The sequence below is a fragment of the Temnothorax longispinosus genome, chromosome 12 (assembly GCF_030848805.1).
Source record: "Temnothorax longispinosus isolate EJ_2023e chromosome 12, Tlon_JGU_v1, whole genome shotgun sequence".
Taxonomy (NCBI): Eukaryota; Metazoa; Arthropoda; class Insecta; order Hymenoptera; family Formicidae; genus Temnothorax; species Temnothorax longispinosus.
Window position 1 is genome coordinate 1926289 of NC_092369.1, and position 16677 is coordinate 1942965.

The window sequence follows — 16677 nt, forward strand, 5'->3', positions numbered from 1 at the left end:
GCGTAAGTTATACATAAAATTAGGGATGATGTAGGTATGCCGAAGAAATAAGGTTAATAGATAAGAAATTAATGGAGGGAAAGAAAATGCAAAGATAATAATCAGTCGTGATAACTAGAAAAGGAACAAAAAATATATAGATTTTTCGATCTTTGATAACAAAATGGAAATATAATGTGTTGTACATGCATATGTATGTGCTTGTGTGTGTGCACGCATGCGTATACACACACATGTATATACACGTATGTATACATATATTTTAAATCGCGTTTCTATCTTCAATAAAAACTTGGTTAGATAATATCTTTAATGTTAAATATTCTCGTATACGAAAATGAAGTTATGAAGTCGATCATAAATTTGTTGAGAAAAGGCTGAAGAAAGCTGAGTGAGTAATTTTTTATTTATAATTAGATTTTTGTCACAAATCAAAGTAAGGAAAAAATCAAATTTTTTATATTAATCATTAAATATAATGTATCCAACATGTCGGAATGAAGAACGTACATTTAAGGGGAGGTTACCGTTCAGAAGCCCAAAAAATGCCTCAATTTCAGGAATTTTTTTTTTTATAAAATAAGTACATTTGGAAAAAAATTTTCGCGGCTTTTATTTGTACACAAATGAAGAATAATTTAGAATTTTTTCGGAAGAAAATAATTAAAAATGCCGGCTCCAGCTCTCAGTCCACACGGCGTGGTTCTATGTGCGCGGCACATTCCACAGCCTTGCCAGCTGATCGGAAACAAAAAAACCAAAAAAATTATTAAAATAGATTAAATTTGGGGGGCCTTATCGTTTCCGATTTTTAAAAAACCCCCTTATAACAAAATGGTGGCCGTTTAAAAAAAAAAACCTTTTTTTTCCCTGTTTTCTTTTGCTTCAACGTTCGAAAAAAATTATTTGCAACCAATTTTTTGAAAAAAAAACGCTACCTGAAGGCCCCCTAAATTAAATTTCCTTTCTTTTGCACCGTCATTTATTAAAATCGGTTTATCCGTTGAAGCTGTAGAGCGCGCCGCGCGCCGAAAAATGCAGTTTGGAGAAAAACGCGTTTAAAGTTTTACGTAGTAAAAAATTAAGCAAAAAAAAATTCGATTTTTTGAACGGTAACCTCCCCTTAACGATCTACCAGGGCTTTTGGGATATAATCGATGACAAAATTTGAGAAATGTACATACCTTGATCCGAAGTTAAATTTTTTTTAACACAAATCCAATTGAGTGGTGTCTTTTCAATATTAAACATTTTCGTATATTCATTTAAAATATTGAAATAAAAGTGAAGAGAGAATGAGAAAGGTTAATCCTTAAAGGCTACACCTCAAGTCTCAACCACTTGAGACTCTTCAAAAATTGATGTTTTTGGACAATTTAATTTAATTATTGGCAATTTTTCTAATTCTATTATATTTTTTAGTCTTTTCTACCTCTATTTCATTCTTTAAGATTTGGTTGATTAGACCCAGCTTTATACGTGATCAAAGGTCCATATGTGAGATCCATATATATGGACCGTGTAGCTTTTAAGGGTTAAATCTTTCAATCTTTAATGTAAAATAGTGAGATTTGCTGTAAAATTTTTATTAAGAAAGGCATTTCCTCAAGATTTATCCTTGCAGTTTGACACCAATTAGCAAACACTGTAAGTGTGCACCAGTATAGCGAGTGTATTAAAAATAAGGGAATAAGTCGGAAAGAAAAAAAATGCGATCATTGAATGACGCATATCGAGTGTAAGATTTGGAACAGCGACGAAAGAAGCCGAGAATCACCGCAAAGAACTTGAACCACCACCTTCCGAATGTAGAGACAATTCGGAACTACTTCCACATCGAATAATGTGCATGCATTGTACATACATATATGCATGCGGAATGTGGGCGGGTGAGCGAAAAGGCCTCCCTAGAAAATAGATGCTAGACCAGCTAGACCAAACGGGTACCTAATTGTAAAGCGAAAGAGAGAATTGAGGGAGCGAAAAAGAGGGAGAGAGAAAGCGAAAGCGCGCGCGCGAAAGAGACGGAGAGAGGGGAGAGGAAGAGAGAAATATAGCGTACAAAATGTACGCAACCGTGATGCGAGAGAGCAATGAGAGAGATATAGAGAGAATGAAGAAGCCAGTGACGAATTGAAAGACCTCGGAGCCTTAGTCGACTGATGTCCCTTTTTAGGCTCACTTAATAATCGATTTTAATAATGTTGATTGACTGTAACCTGATTAATATTTCGTTTCTTTTTAGTCCTAACTCTATGTACAAAACGAGCAAGAATCAGTTAAAGTTATATTATATTCTGTTATATTATAATAATCAAAATCTCGAGATTCAACCTTGAGGCTTAAATTCTTCGCAAGCGAAATGTTGCACGTTTATAGTCGATAAATTAAAAAAGAAACAAAAAAGAAATTGGATCAACTTAGTGGATAATTATAAAGGCCGGTTTTTCCGACCTTTAAACCACTGAGAAATTTTTTCGGCGTTAAAAAGAGTTATGTCAATGATTGATGGAATCCTGGAAAAGTGGCGAGAATCGAATTTCTGCGCTTCGAGGTTTCGCGCACCCCAGATCGCCGTTTCGCCACTGCGTGGAATTTAGCGATGCGGTGGCAGTAGCAGGGGAGAAAGAGAGACGAAAAGAGAGAGAGAGAGAGAGAGAGAGAGAGAGGGAGGGAGGGAGGGAGAGGGAAAGTGAGCGAATAGTGCCAGCCGGCCGGCAAGGGAGGAACGACGTTGCGGACTATCGACCCGGTCTCTGCTCCGGCTTGACGCCTGCGCCTGCCACCGGCAATCCCTCCTACCGTCCCGCAGGCCGTCTTGCCGGCGACACGGCGCTTTACGCAACGTCGGTGTGGCGACGGTGGGACCAGCAGTGCCTCTCACGATTCCGTTCTCGCTCTGCCCTCCGTCTCGTGAACGCTGTTCGTACGTGTCCGGGGTGTCACCTAGGTGCCAACACGCGCGCATACGCACGCATAAACCGCGTATACACGCGCAAACACGCAACACGCACGCACACACGTCCACACAAACGTATAATGTTACATATTATAGGCCCATCTCTATCCCTAATCCATCTTTGTTCTTCTTTCCGTCCGTCTTTATCGCTATTTCTCTCTCCTTTTTATTATTTCACACGCTCGTGTTACACGACATGTTAACGCGACCACTATCGGCGCGTGTCACTCGCTCGCTGATCCACAGTGTGCGAGTCTCCCGTCGTCGTTGTGCGACCGTTGTCTATATAGCGTGAAGACATCAAGGAAATTTAATTAAATAGTATTAGTGCTAACCGATGTCGTGTCGGCGCAACCGTCATATTCGTTGATACGCCTTCTTTCATCGAAGATGCTATGAATATCTTTCTAAAGATACTTGTGCTTTTATTAGTGCGCACAGTGCGCACACGTACATATATGCGAGCCGGTGAGTTGACAGGTGAGCGTCGAAGAAGCTTTGGCTCGCTTAGTAATTGAGACATTGGAATAAACGCAGAAAAGAAAAGAGAAAGAATGTGATAAAGAAGGGAGGAGGGAGAAAGAAAGGGAGAAAGAGTGGGATGGAGGGAGGGGGAGAGAGGGAGAGAGGGAGAGAGAGTTCACGGCAAAGAGGAAGAAGCCCCATGCTTGGCAAGCAGGAGGCTTTTCAGGACGAAGATGATGAAATAGTAAAATCGGAAAAAGGCCGGCTGCTCCACTTCCTAATTCATCTCGTTCTTATCCAATATACTGATAATTATCCACTTCTTTCGTCGGCGAATTGCCCGGCGAAGATTTCCGATAATGTTCCGTTTCAGATACGCATTGCGTATCAGTCTGCTCAATGTCATCTGAATTTGTTGGGTTTCCCACCAATTTCGTTTGGAAATTTTTGGTTCATCATACAGTTTGTACAAGTACAACTGACCATCTTCGTTCTTCTTCTTAATTAATCCCCACATGTGCAGTCATAGTCGATGACCTTGGTTCTATTTGTGCCGTCGTCGTTGACAATTTCTCATTTTATCTTTTAGCTTGACATATTAAATAAATTCTTCGTGTCTTGCAAGGAATCTTCCAAGCACGCAATATTTCTGATATATATTCTATGCGTACTTTTTTCTCGGTTCTGCGACATCGATGGTGTCGAACGAAATGCGAAGACTACTTATTCATTCTTTCATTTCCTTCTTTTGCACTCTTATCCTCATTAGAAATGTACATAATTGTCCTTTGACTGATACTTTGCCGACGTTATTTTAATATTCATCATGCTTCTTGCTACATAATTCTGCATGAGAGAATAATCGTGTTGTGATCTTAATTCACCTAGAATATCGTCTCTAGCATAATTATTATATTGTCAGAATGATCAATATATTGGATTAATAGATCGATATTATCAATTTTCATATTATAAGAACTGTATAAAAAATATTTCCTTTGCGTATTTTAATATGCTGATAAATATGATTCTATTATTTCTTACCCTTTTTCCTTAAATTTACTTTCTTGAAATATTGCCAATATACAGGGTACTTTGTAAGTAAATTTCAAAAAATTGAAGAGGATATTCTGGGGCTTATTTTAGAAAGAAAAGATTCTACAAACATATGCTCTAAACTGCTTCGTTTTCAAAAAAATATATAAAAATTTCGAAAATCTGGAAAATGTTTACAAGATATTTTATTCAAATTTGGTATGAGTACATGTATAGTATTAAGAACCATTTTTCAGTAACCGATGAAACATTTTTAGATTTACCAGGGGCGTGCGTATGGGTAATTTTGTATTTTGAAAACGAAGCAGTTTAGGGTATATGTTTATAGGATCTTTTCTTCCTAAAATAAGCCACGGAATATGCCTTTCAAATTTTGTACTTACTTTCTGTATATAACATCCTGTATATAAGTTATTCATTATTTGCGAATGTGTTACACAATCGTTAGCTAGCGAATTCGAATTCTTCGAAAAACTCGTGATGATTTGTTTCGAGTCACTTCTTATTCCGCCAACCACATTCTCGATTCGATTTATGATCCATCTCACATGCGTCTTACGAGGAGATCTCCGTTTTATCGCTTTGCTATTTCCACCGTCTCGCTCTTCCGTTATCGACGCTTCCGATACGTATACGGATACAGTCGCGGTCTGATCGTTTTTAACGTGCCGGATACAGTCAACCTTAACCTGAATATTGGGGTCTATTTCGCGATTATCTTTTTCGTCGGAGAAAATTCAGCGGATCAACCGCGAATGCTGGCATTGTCTTCCACTCATATACATATACACCCACGCATAATACGCATGCACACATTGACGCTACCGCTTTTACACATCCTTTACAGCTCTTTATAACTATAAAGCTCCAATAGGATATCTGAATCTTCTAGGTTGAAATATATGGTAAAATATTGAAGATATTGTATTTTTAAAGATAAAATGTAAATGTAAGAGGAATTTTTATTCAAGATCAACATTTAAATGTTTTTAAGATAAACATTTTTTTTACGTGAAAAAATATATCTTTTCTTTACATTTTGTAGATAGCAGAGAAGAAAAAAAGAAATCATTTTATATTATGAAAAATTGTTTCCTTAACATTTTTGTATGTATCCAAATCTAGAAGAGTTATTCAGATGTTCTATGAAGAAACACATACACATACCCATCCAAAAATTATAATATGAATATTATGTACATATATTACACAATTATATTATATCATATCACACATAAAGCCTACTTTAGACGAGATGTAATTTATATTAGAGTTCAAGATAAAATTGATCTTATAATTTTTATATGTAGTACGAAAAACATTTGGAGAAACAAAATGACGCATACATAAAATATATATAAAGATATACATTTGTGTATATATGTATATTACAAAATACAGATTAATAAAAATTATAAAATATATCTTGAAATCTCTAACGCAAATTTATAGTTTATCTAAAATGGGCTTACAATTAGTAAATTATATGGCCTTATACGAATGAAATATTGTATGTGCGTGTGTGTGCGTGCCACATTAATATTGTATATATTGCACAATTTTTTTAAAACACGTACAATACACACACACACATACCCTTCATGCATTACATATGTATACATATATAGGTACATATACAGAGTGAGTTAATGAAAACTGTCTGCCCCCGTTTTTTTATAACCGACTAATTTGCATGAAATATGTTAGAACACATCAACTTTGTTTTTTAGGGAAATGTATAATTGTGTTAAATTTTATCGTATATTATTTTATCCTCTTAATTAGGGTATTTACCTTTTCAATAATTTAAAATGGCAATAGAAATGAAATGATTAATTGTTTTAAAAGGTCTTGTAATTCTCTTATAATTTTTATAATTTCTTCAAAATCTGTATAATGTTTTTTTAATTGAGTATTTCTCAAGAAATACATTTGAAAGTCTTAGATATTAAAGAAATTAAAAATTCGCAATTTACTGTAGTGAAAAATGTAGGAAAAATTTACTGTAGTAAATAATCGAAACTTCATCTTTTATCAGCTTCCATATACAGCATTCCAATAATACAGTCTTTGTTTAAACTTATTGTGGATATTTTGAAATTAGCATGTTCTATGGCACTCATTTACAACGGTTTCAGATTGTGTGATATATTTCTAAATTGATATACTCATTTTATCTAATTGAATACACGTTTCAGAAGAAATTAACCCTTAAAGCACACACTACCTGTTTGAGACATAAAGTACACACTGGGTCATTTTGACCCAGCGCTACTTTGCGTAATTACCACAAACGGGGGATCGATTCTTTTTGGCTGAAATTAAAAGGGTGCATTCTTGCAACACTCAAAATGAATGTGAGATTGTTTGTGAAGGGTTATTAATAAAGCTTTATGGTTCAAAAATTCAAAATATGGTTTATAAACCAAAAAATTGCTATTTTTTACAAAATATTTAATAACTTTCTAAATTTTCAATACTTTTATGTGAAAATTTAATTGCATACTCTCTGGATTATATACTTTAAGGTAAAAATACGCGCGAAAGCTAACATTTCAAAAAAGGTATTTATTTGGAAAACCGAAAGCAATATAAATCGGTAGCACATTCGCTATTCAAGATTCGTTAATGAACGATTCGTTTTCGATGGATAGGGCATGGAAACAATTCGAACTGCAGTAAATAGACAAAACAATGTTAAAAAATATTAATCATACTATTATATAAAACCCGACTGTTTGTCTGTCCGTCCGTCTGTCCGTCTGTCTGTCCGCGAACTACTCATTCGTTAGTGGACCAAATTTTTACCAAAAGTATATGAAATAGGGGTAGAATTTTCCGGGGAGTGCAATGATGTGGTTAATTTTTTGTTGCCGATCTTTTTGGAAACCGGTACCGAAATTTTTTCAAATTTTACGAGAATTAATTGACCAAATCTCAAAGAATTGTATATGAAGTAAGGGTAGAATATATGTTCCAGAGAGTGCCATAAAGTGTACAATTTTTCGTTACCGATCTTTTTGGAAACCGGTTCCAAAATTTTTTCAAATTTTACGAGAATTAATTGACCAAATCTCAAAGAATTGTATATGAAGTAAGGGTAGAATATATGTCCCAGAGAGTGCCATAAAGTGTACAATTTTTCGTTACCGATCTTTTTGGAAACCGGTTACGAAATTTTTCCAATTTTTCGGGAATTAATTGACCGAATCGCAAAGTGAGATAAAGCCCGCTTCGCGCAGGCTCAAAATTTAGTTTTTTATTTAATTCTGCCCTAGATTGTACATCTATGTATAATTCAGTGTTATTATTGATAAACAACTGATTAAAAAAATTTCAGAGCATATTTAAACGTTTACTTACACTTTAATTGTTCGAAAGAAGCTCAAAAAGACTAAAAAAAATCACAAAAAATCACCCCCAAAATGCGTAAACTACACACTGGGTCAAAATGACCCGTGATTTTCGGAACGTTTGACGCGGACGGCAGCCAGACACAGCCGGACGCCTGCTGACTTACAACGACTGTACCGCTATCTGGAGAGAGGTTAAAACTACCAAGATATGGCGCGACAGATCCCGATTTCAGCGTTTCAATGGTAGATAATGCGACACAATTTTTTTACTGGGTCATTTTGACCCAGGGTGTGCTTTAAGGGTTAAATTTGACACAAGTGAGCGCTTGCAGTTGGTGTTAGGAATGGAGAATTGATTTTTAAATTTAAAATTTAATTTGGCGCCTCCCTCCCTTTATGCGCCTTTGTGCAGTGCACAATTTGTACTGCACTTGCTTGCAGGCCCTGGACATATTTTATCCATCAGCCTTTATTTTTCAAGTATTCTCAAAGAAAAAAACATAATACAGAAAAATCCTACATCGGATCTACATTGAATTTTTAATTTTTAATATCTAAGACTTCCAAATTTGGTTTCTTACCCAAATTTAAAAAAAGACAGTTAAAGAGAATTAAAAGACCTTTAAAACGATGTGTTACTTGACATTTAATTTTTTTAAAAAAGTAGGTACAATCAAGCGGATGAAGCAGCACAGTTGAATTTATTACGATTGTATATTTCCCTTAAAGATAAGATTGATATGTTTCAGCATATTTAGTCAATCACAAATCAAAGTTGGTTACAAGAAACAAGTGTAAAGTTTTGTTGGTTCACCCTGTACACACACACACACACACACACACGTACACACACGTACACTACAAGGTACACATACACTATAAGGTGGTATATATATATATATATATATATATATATATATACCTTAATATATTTTAATATATATGCCGCTTTATATGCGTATTTTGGCACACAATATACATAAATATGCGTATACGCAGAGGGAGCAATTCGGAGCCCGAGCCTGAGCCCGAGCGCCGCTTACGAACACTGCCTTGAAGGCTGAGAGGAAAAAGAGGTGGTGTTGTGTGCTAGTGAGAGAGGTGAGGACGAGGATTCGTATAGTGGTATATCGCCCGTGATCGACGCCGAGGAGCCACGTCCTCCTCCTCGGCACAACGCCTGCGATCCTGGCCTGCTGACGGCACCGTATCCCGTCGTCATTGCCGGTCGAGAAACGGTCGGCCCCCGTGCGTCGTTCGCTTAACGCAGCGGCTGTGTGTCATTATTACTGTCCCACTGCCTCACACACTGCGGCCTCATGATTGGTTCATTTTGGAACCTCTGCCGTGCGTGCCCTTCAATGCCGATTGACAAGGTGAGATAATCGAGGCCACCGTAATTGCGGCGCGCGTATCTCGATTTCACGCAAATTAGTATTCAGTGTCTTCAATTAAAATAGATATTTAGGGGTAATAGCATCTCGTTCTTTGTTGTTGGATACTTTGCTACCATCTATAACGCAGTAATGAGGAATAAAATAAAATTAATAGTTTTTATAGCGTCGAAATTAAAAAAAATATCTCATTATACCCTGCATTTCAATATACCTTCCTTTTCACTCGTCTAACTTTTGACAGGAATACTTTATACAAAACATTCCGAGTCGAATAAACGCTATTTTGTGTATGATAATCTATATAATGACTTAAAGTTAAACGAAAGTTTTGAATTATTTTTTAATGACAGTTTTATTTATTTATTTTTTTAATGGATTAATTTATCTATTTCATTACAGTTTTGTAAGTATAGTTTGTATTTTATGACAAATTCAATAATTTGCAATAAAGTATAATTTTCGATAGTCATTTATGAGATATTGTCTCTTGTGTCAATATCGCTTTTAGGTATAATAAGAAACAAAAATCTGTAATAAAAAAGTGTTTATTAATTTTCATTTACTGCTAAATATGGCTAAGATTAATAGTTTACACAACTGTAATGAAATGAAGTAATGAAATAGGGTAAACTCGGGTAAGATGGGCATAGAGGAAAGATAATCAACCTATGTTCTTCAACACTATATGTTCTTTCAATCTAGCTCGCCATGAAACATCGAATGAACATGAGTTGGCCATCTTTCCTCTAATGGTCATCTTACCCGAGTTTACCCTAGATGTATCATTACATTAAAAAAAAAAAATATTATGAAAAATATTTTAAAAAGTAATTTAAAACTTTCAGTTATTACATAGATCTTTTTAAACAAAAAAGCTATTATTTAAAAATTTTTTTATACTTCTATTATTTAAGGTAGTCGTCTCGTCAGAGCATGTATTAGATAAAGTTTTTGATTTCGGATTTTATATCAAATTATATGATCAGCTTTGCAGTCGATTTTTTCTGTGGCTCCTTACCGACTATTTACTCTAGAAAATCGATCTCGAAAATCACAAATTTTGCATTACTTCATACAGACGGCCAGAAAAAGAAGGCTCTATCACGGTTTCAATCACATATTTTCGCATTTTTCGATTAGATGAAGTGAGAAAAAACATTGCTTTTTGTACATTAGATTTCGAAGAATCCGATGCAACCATAAAATATATAGTTTACCGGAGATTTCGCTGCTAATTTTTTAGTTTATTTTAGTGAAAATGCGGTAATCGAGCAGACATTTTTTGGTCGAGGTGAGGTTGGGAAGACTTGGCAACGCCGCTGGCTAATCACTGTAGTTAGGTTATGGGGCTCGTCTTTCTTAGCCGAATTGGATAGTGATTGACACCCCTGTCATGCGTTTTGAAACCCTTTCTCAGTAATTGTCAAAATTCAATCGAAAAGTATTTTTCTTACTACCTCGGTCGAAAGTACGTACTTTCGGCCCCGGTTCCACGGCAGAAAGTCTCATTTTTATGCCTTGGTTAAACTACATGCGCGCCATCTAGAATAGCGGGAGTAAAAACTTAGTTGCGTGCACTGGCACTCAATATATGACAAGATCCCTACCACAATATTACCACAAACCCAATTCACATCGCCCCAACCCATAGAGATATAAGAATAGAGTGCGCGAGTCATATGCTAGCACGTAAGAGGCTGCGATATAGGAATAGAAAAAGAACGCTGCATATAGGCCCTTTCTGTCTTTGTCTACGCGTGCATGCGAAACAAAGACAGAAGGGGCCCATGCGCAGCTTTCTCTTTCTATTCTGCGCAGCTTTCTCTTTCTATTCCTATATCGCTTTTTCAGCTCGCTCGCGCACTCTATTCTTATATCTCTATGCCCCAACCTCTACTTTTACTTTCACTCGTATAACCTAAAAATTTGTTTACAGTTAGTCAATGATAATGTTTATTAGTAAATTCTATTCAGAAAGTGATTGTGATTAGTGTAATAAAAATTGAAAATTGTGATACAAATAAATAGTCATGTCTAAACATAAACACAATTCCTTTAATTAAAGTGTATTTATACCTTTATTTATAGATGCATTTGATTTGATGCCTGCCCCCGACCAGCAGCACTCGCTTCGCTCGTGCCGCAAATGTCGGGGCAGGCATCAATATCTTCAACACACACATGTCATTCTTCCGTACTTTCGACCAGGCAGCAAGAAAAATAGTATACACTACACGGGCAGAAAGTTTGAGAGCCCTGAACTGCGCGCCATCGTGCTCTCGGCTTCGCCTCGAGCACGATGGCGCGCAGTGCAGGAATCTCAAACTTTCTGCCCTTGTAGTGTAATATACTAATTATGCAACACGTGCATGGAAAGTGCCCCATTACGCACGCTACGCGTGCGTGATAGACCACTTTCCAGGCACTTGCAACATAAAATAGGGAGTGTAAGCCGTGTGTAAAGATGAAAATTCCCGGGTGCGGTTACCGCACTCGCCTTCGGCTCGTGCGTAAACTCCGCACCCGGGAATTTTCATCTTACCTCACTTGTTACACAAATAACTATTTCTCACTTGTAACCTTTCTCGACGACTCGCATGATCAGCTGATCAAAACGGAGTCAAATGAGAAAAATCACATAATTTGGAAAAAGTAACATACTTTGTCACGTATGTACACCATAATTCATAAAATTATTTTTCTTTTAGCAAAAATTGCCTGAAATATATTTCTGAACGTGAAAACCTACAAACAGTCACATGACTAGCACGTAGCGAGACGCCTACCTTAAGAAAGTAACTGAGTACACTTAAAAATCAAACACACTGTATATCTTTATAACTTTTACAAATTAGATTAAATTTTCATTGAAATAAATCTTATTTGAAACTAAGTAAAGAATATTGTCTTGGCATCCATTTTCTCTCTTAAAGACTGCTAAACAGCTTTTTGATTTTTAATCGCTAATTACTCTTTAACATTTTTGTTAAGAAAAAATTAATTTTGTAGAAACTGTGCAGAAAAAGATAATCGATAATGTTCAGTTGGTTTGTGTAGAAAAATCAGAGATTCTATAGTCGTTGAATGGTGGTACATGCGTATACGTGATTAATCAATATGGCCACTACATTGATCGATTTAAATTTATAGTCTTGTATCGTTTGTTTGTCCGCTATTCTCATAAATCCGTAAGCGATTCGAGGAAGTGCACTTGCACTCGATGTAGTGCGAAACTCGGGAGAAAAGAGGTGGTTAGTTTATTCAATTTCCTTTTACATCTATTTTATTTTGCTGTAGAATTCCATAACGTTTTTTAAAATAAATTTTTCAATTGTTTTAATTTTGATTTAAAATCTATCACTGATATGAATTTAATTCACGCAGTAACTTTCAAGTACCTAATAATAGTTATAGCCCGAATGGTTCTAGAAAATTTATATGTACTCGAAATCGGAAATGAGCTTCTCAATTGTAAAATTATAGGTTTCTTATTACAGCAGAGAGAAAAATAAATATTTTATTTAATAATAAAAACATGATATTGTAATCCCCCAAAATTTTGTTATATTTGTTAGCAATATTTTGTCAAAAGCATGGGTATCTTGGCTCGTTTGTAGTTGCTAATGAGACAATGAACGTAATTACTTGGTAATATTTGGCGAATCATTGTCCTGAAACATTTAGAGAGCAAAGAGAACGGTCAGCAGAAAATTGGTGGAAGTCTTTTGTAATGGTGGGTTGTGAAAGGAGCTCAAGAGAAATAGGCAAGCAAAACTTATTATGCCTTATTTCTGTCTTGACATTTTTAAAAAGGTTGTAAATGGCAAAGGCATTTTCACTACCTCGGTTACCTCGTAATTTGTCTCTTTCAATTTGTTCAATCTTCATTATTAATAAAATTAAAAAATTAGATTTGAAGTTTGCGACACAAAAGATTTTCTTCACACAAATCAAATTGCAAATTTTCCAAATTTGCTGTATGTACTATAAATAGGAATACAAACAAATGTTTATCAGATATAAATGCGATGTAATTTGTATGCTTAAAAATCGATAAATGTTCTACATTTTCATGCATGCCTCTCTATTTTATCAATGGTGATTACAATGTACAAATTTTGTACATTGTGAAACATGTGTAACTGCATGCTTAATCATTTATGCTTATGAAGTATGAAACATTCGATATATGCGTAATATAAAATATAATTTGCTCTCAATGCATATTGCAAGATGAATATTGAAAGAAGGTGACCGGAATATGTGTGTAATATTGCCGATTTCGCTGCTCAAAATTTAACAGTATTATGAACAGTATAATGATTGATTTGCAATGAATATTTTACTCATACATATAAACGACAATGATGGATATAAAGTTATTATGTTATTAATATTAATTGAATATTAAGTAGAATAAATAAATATTAAATAATTGTTATTTCATGAAATTTCTCTGGATTATATAAATAATATTCGTCATATTTTTTGGTATATAATTTTACTAAATAAAATGTTCCATAACTGTATGACAGATATTTCTTTACGTCATCAATTATATGACTTTTTTTGTTAACCTGGCAATTAACCAAGAGATCTTTTTAATTTATAACACTGTTTGTATAAAAAATTGAGCTTCTAACTAAAATTCTATTAATCTTATTTTTTTCGTTATTTTTATTATTTCTATTATACGATAGCTGGCGAATATGATGTGTAATTGATTAGTCAATTTTTATTGCGATTGTGGGTAACAAGGTTGATTTGTCTACTTCGACAGATCTCATAAAGATTTATGCGCGCTATTGTACGCATCAGTTGGCAAGGTGTTCCGCTCCAAGCGGAGCATATTTTATCGGTCCAAGGTCGATCGAATATCATGCTTCCTCCGGTACAGCATTCTTCGTCTTATCAAAACCGAATCACTTTAAGTATCGATTCTTCTAGATTATGGCACGAAATTCAGCGCGATTTACATTGTACCTTACATGGATTTTCTTGTTCACGACGAAACAATACTTTTGACGTAAACTTGATCAAATAATCGTTTTATTGTCAGAAGTGTCTCTTCTGTTTTTTATTTCGCACAAAGCTACGTAGATTTCACTGTTTATTTTTGCGTAATTACCTACCATGTACGATTTTATCCCCGCAATAAACTGTTACAATTATGCCGAACAATTAAAATTCGCTGTACAAGTAATGCGTTAGCATTATCACAGCGCTGTTTGAGAAATAATATCAATGAAGGCGCAATTGTTCCTAGAAAATGTACAGCACATCCGTTAGCGGAATTATTAGAAATTGGAATCGGAATAAATAGTCGATACGTAGAGTGTCTTATTATAAGTTTTGCATTGAGATTTCTAAAAAAAACCAAGTCTTCCATCAAAAATTTTTGTATAAAAAAGTTTTCAACGTTTATCCGGTTAATTAAGTCAGGATTAGTAACCAATATCTATTCTAAAAAGTATTCTATTAAGTTTCGACTGTGCTTATATAAGTAGGTATACATAATTGAAGTCTGTGTGTGAAGTTATCAGTGATATCAATACTTCTCATCCTGTTGGACCAAACCAAAATCTTTGTTAGATATGCAATGGAATCGAGATATATCCATATAAATGATCCTCAAGTAATTCTAGGTAAACTACATCATTGACTATATCTTCAAAGAAATACAGCCCGATGATTTGATTATTACAGATTCCTACCTAGAGAGTTTCCATGAAGATACTGTGAGAATTTACTGGTGACCAGTAATGATAATTATATCTATTCATTGTTAGACTCCCATTGCTGTGGAATATAGTTCCACCGCTAAAACAAACATTTACAAAAAATCTCCCTTCCTTATCGAGTGCCTATCTACAAAATTGAATATATGTTTTCTATGATTTGCCTCGATTAGTTTCTGTAATGTGTATTGTATAATGTAGTACAGGTCATATATATTGAACGGATCATAATGTTTGATGAACAGTATAAGCTCTTGGAATCCCAAGTTCTCCTTCTATTTGGCGATTACTGATGTTAGTATTTACATATGAATCATGCCTAATACAGTAATAAAAGATCATTGTTATTTTAAATTCTATTTTTCCGTCTTTGGCATTGTAATAGAAATCTACAACTAATCTTCTCTCAATATTGATAATTTTAAAAACTTTAAAAACTTTAAAAACTTGCTGATTTGAAAAATGATTTTGATTAAGGTACTGCTCAGCATAGACACATGAAGCACGTCGGTAATTGCGATTATATTCCCCAAGAATGAAGAGGATATGAACTGTCTTATTGGGCAAGTAGTTTGCCATTGTTTGAACTTAGTTTGTACGCGAATGCGATAGAGGAGTTTTGAACAGTCCGCAAGGATTTTGATAGACAAGAATATCTTACAGTTAAACTTAAACACATACGTATATTTTCAACATTCAATATACCTATAATTACCTAAAGAAAGAGATTACCTTATTATTAACTTGAGAACGGTCACCTCTGGGGTGATTTTTACATCCTAATATCGAAAAAATAAAGTTCACATTACAATAATTTTAATGTGTATAATACTTTTTTTATTTTTTAAATATCTTTTCGGTTTTTTCTTATTTTCTTATTTTGTTCTCAGAAAATATTAATTGTAAATCTATAACATATACTGCTTCAAATACTAATAAATTATAAAACAATGAAAAATATGCAATGTGTAATTGATAACAACGACTTAATTGGAGCATAAAAATCACTCCAGGTGATTGTTTATGCAAAGAAAAAGAATGGAGTGACTTCCCGGATTAATCCCATAACGGAAAGGACTAATTTCTCGGACGAGTGACCATCAGCTGTTTATACAATATCAGTATCTGAAAGTTCTCGATTCTTAGGGAAGGCGCAGACAAGCTAAAAACTTATTGCTTATAACTATATAAATAAAATAAATAAACGTGTTTTTGTATTTTATTTTTATTCAGATTTTTAACTTTTGTTACAATATAATTTAATTAAAAAGGATGTCAGACTCCCCTCCAGCGTTGTGCTCTTTTCATGGCACTTTTTATGACGGTGGTCAAAATTTCTGTGCTTATGTTTTTTATTTTACGACGAATATTCTTTTTTAACTCTTTCAATATCCTGGCTTGTCCGCATAGATCCTATCCTTCAAATACCTTTACAAGATCAGGGGCAGTTAAATTAAGCGATTGTGGCGGCTATGCCAAATCGCCAAAACGAGAAATTGAACGTCCGGGAGATATCTCTCAAAATCCTCATTGTTTCGCCTGCTGCGCCATATAACATTATCTTATTGGAATAATATATATTCTCCAAATACTTCCAATTCAGGCACAAAGAAGTCTGCAATCATCCTCTTATACCCGAACGATTCTGATGTCTTCTACGATATTCACTGAGTTAACATCAACCGACGAATTCTCTTGAATGAAAA

General features: G+C 34.6%; 1 protein-coding gene across 16 annotated transcripts in view; it reads left to right on the plus strand.

Moving 5' to 3' along the window:
• Window positions 1-16677, plus strand: part of LOC139822808 (uncharacterized) — a 109393-nt gene that overhangs the window by 21259 nt on the left and 71457 nt on the right. For 5 of the 16 annotated variants that reach the window (XM_071794853.1, XM_071794863.1, XM_071794859.1 and 2 more), the window contains exons 1-2: window positions 2812-2926; window positions 8836-9212. The exons of 8 other annotated variants lie outside the window; for them this stretch is intronic. In XM_071794853.1, coding sequence (XP_071650954.1) covers window positions 9156-9212 — 57 coding nt within the window. In that variant the 5' untranslated portion in view covers window positions 2812-2926; window positions 8836-9155. Of the gene's footprint in view, window positions 1-2811; window positions 2951-8835; window positions 9213-16677 lie in introns of those variants that run through there. 3 more of the 16 variants (XM_071794854.1, XM_071794857.1, XM_071794856.1) reach the window with 3 other exon arrangements.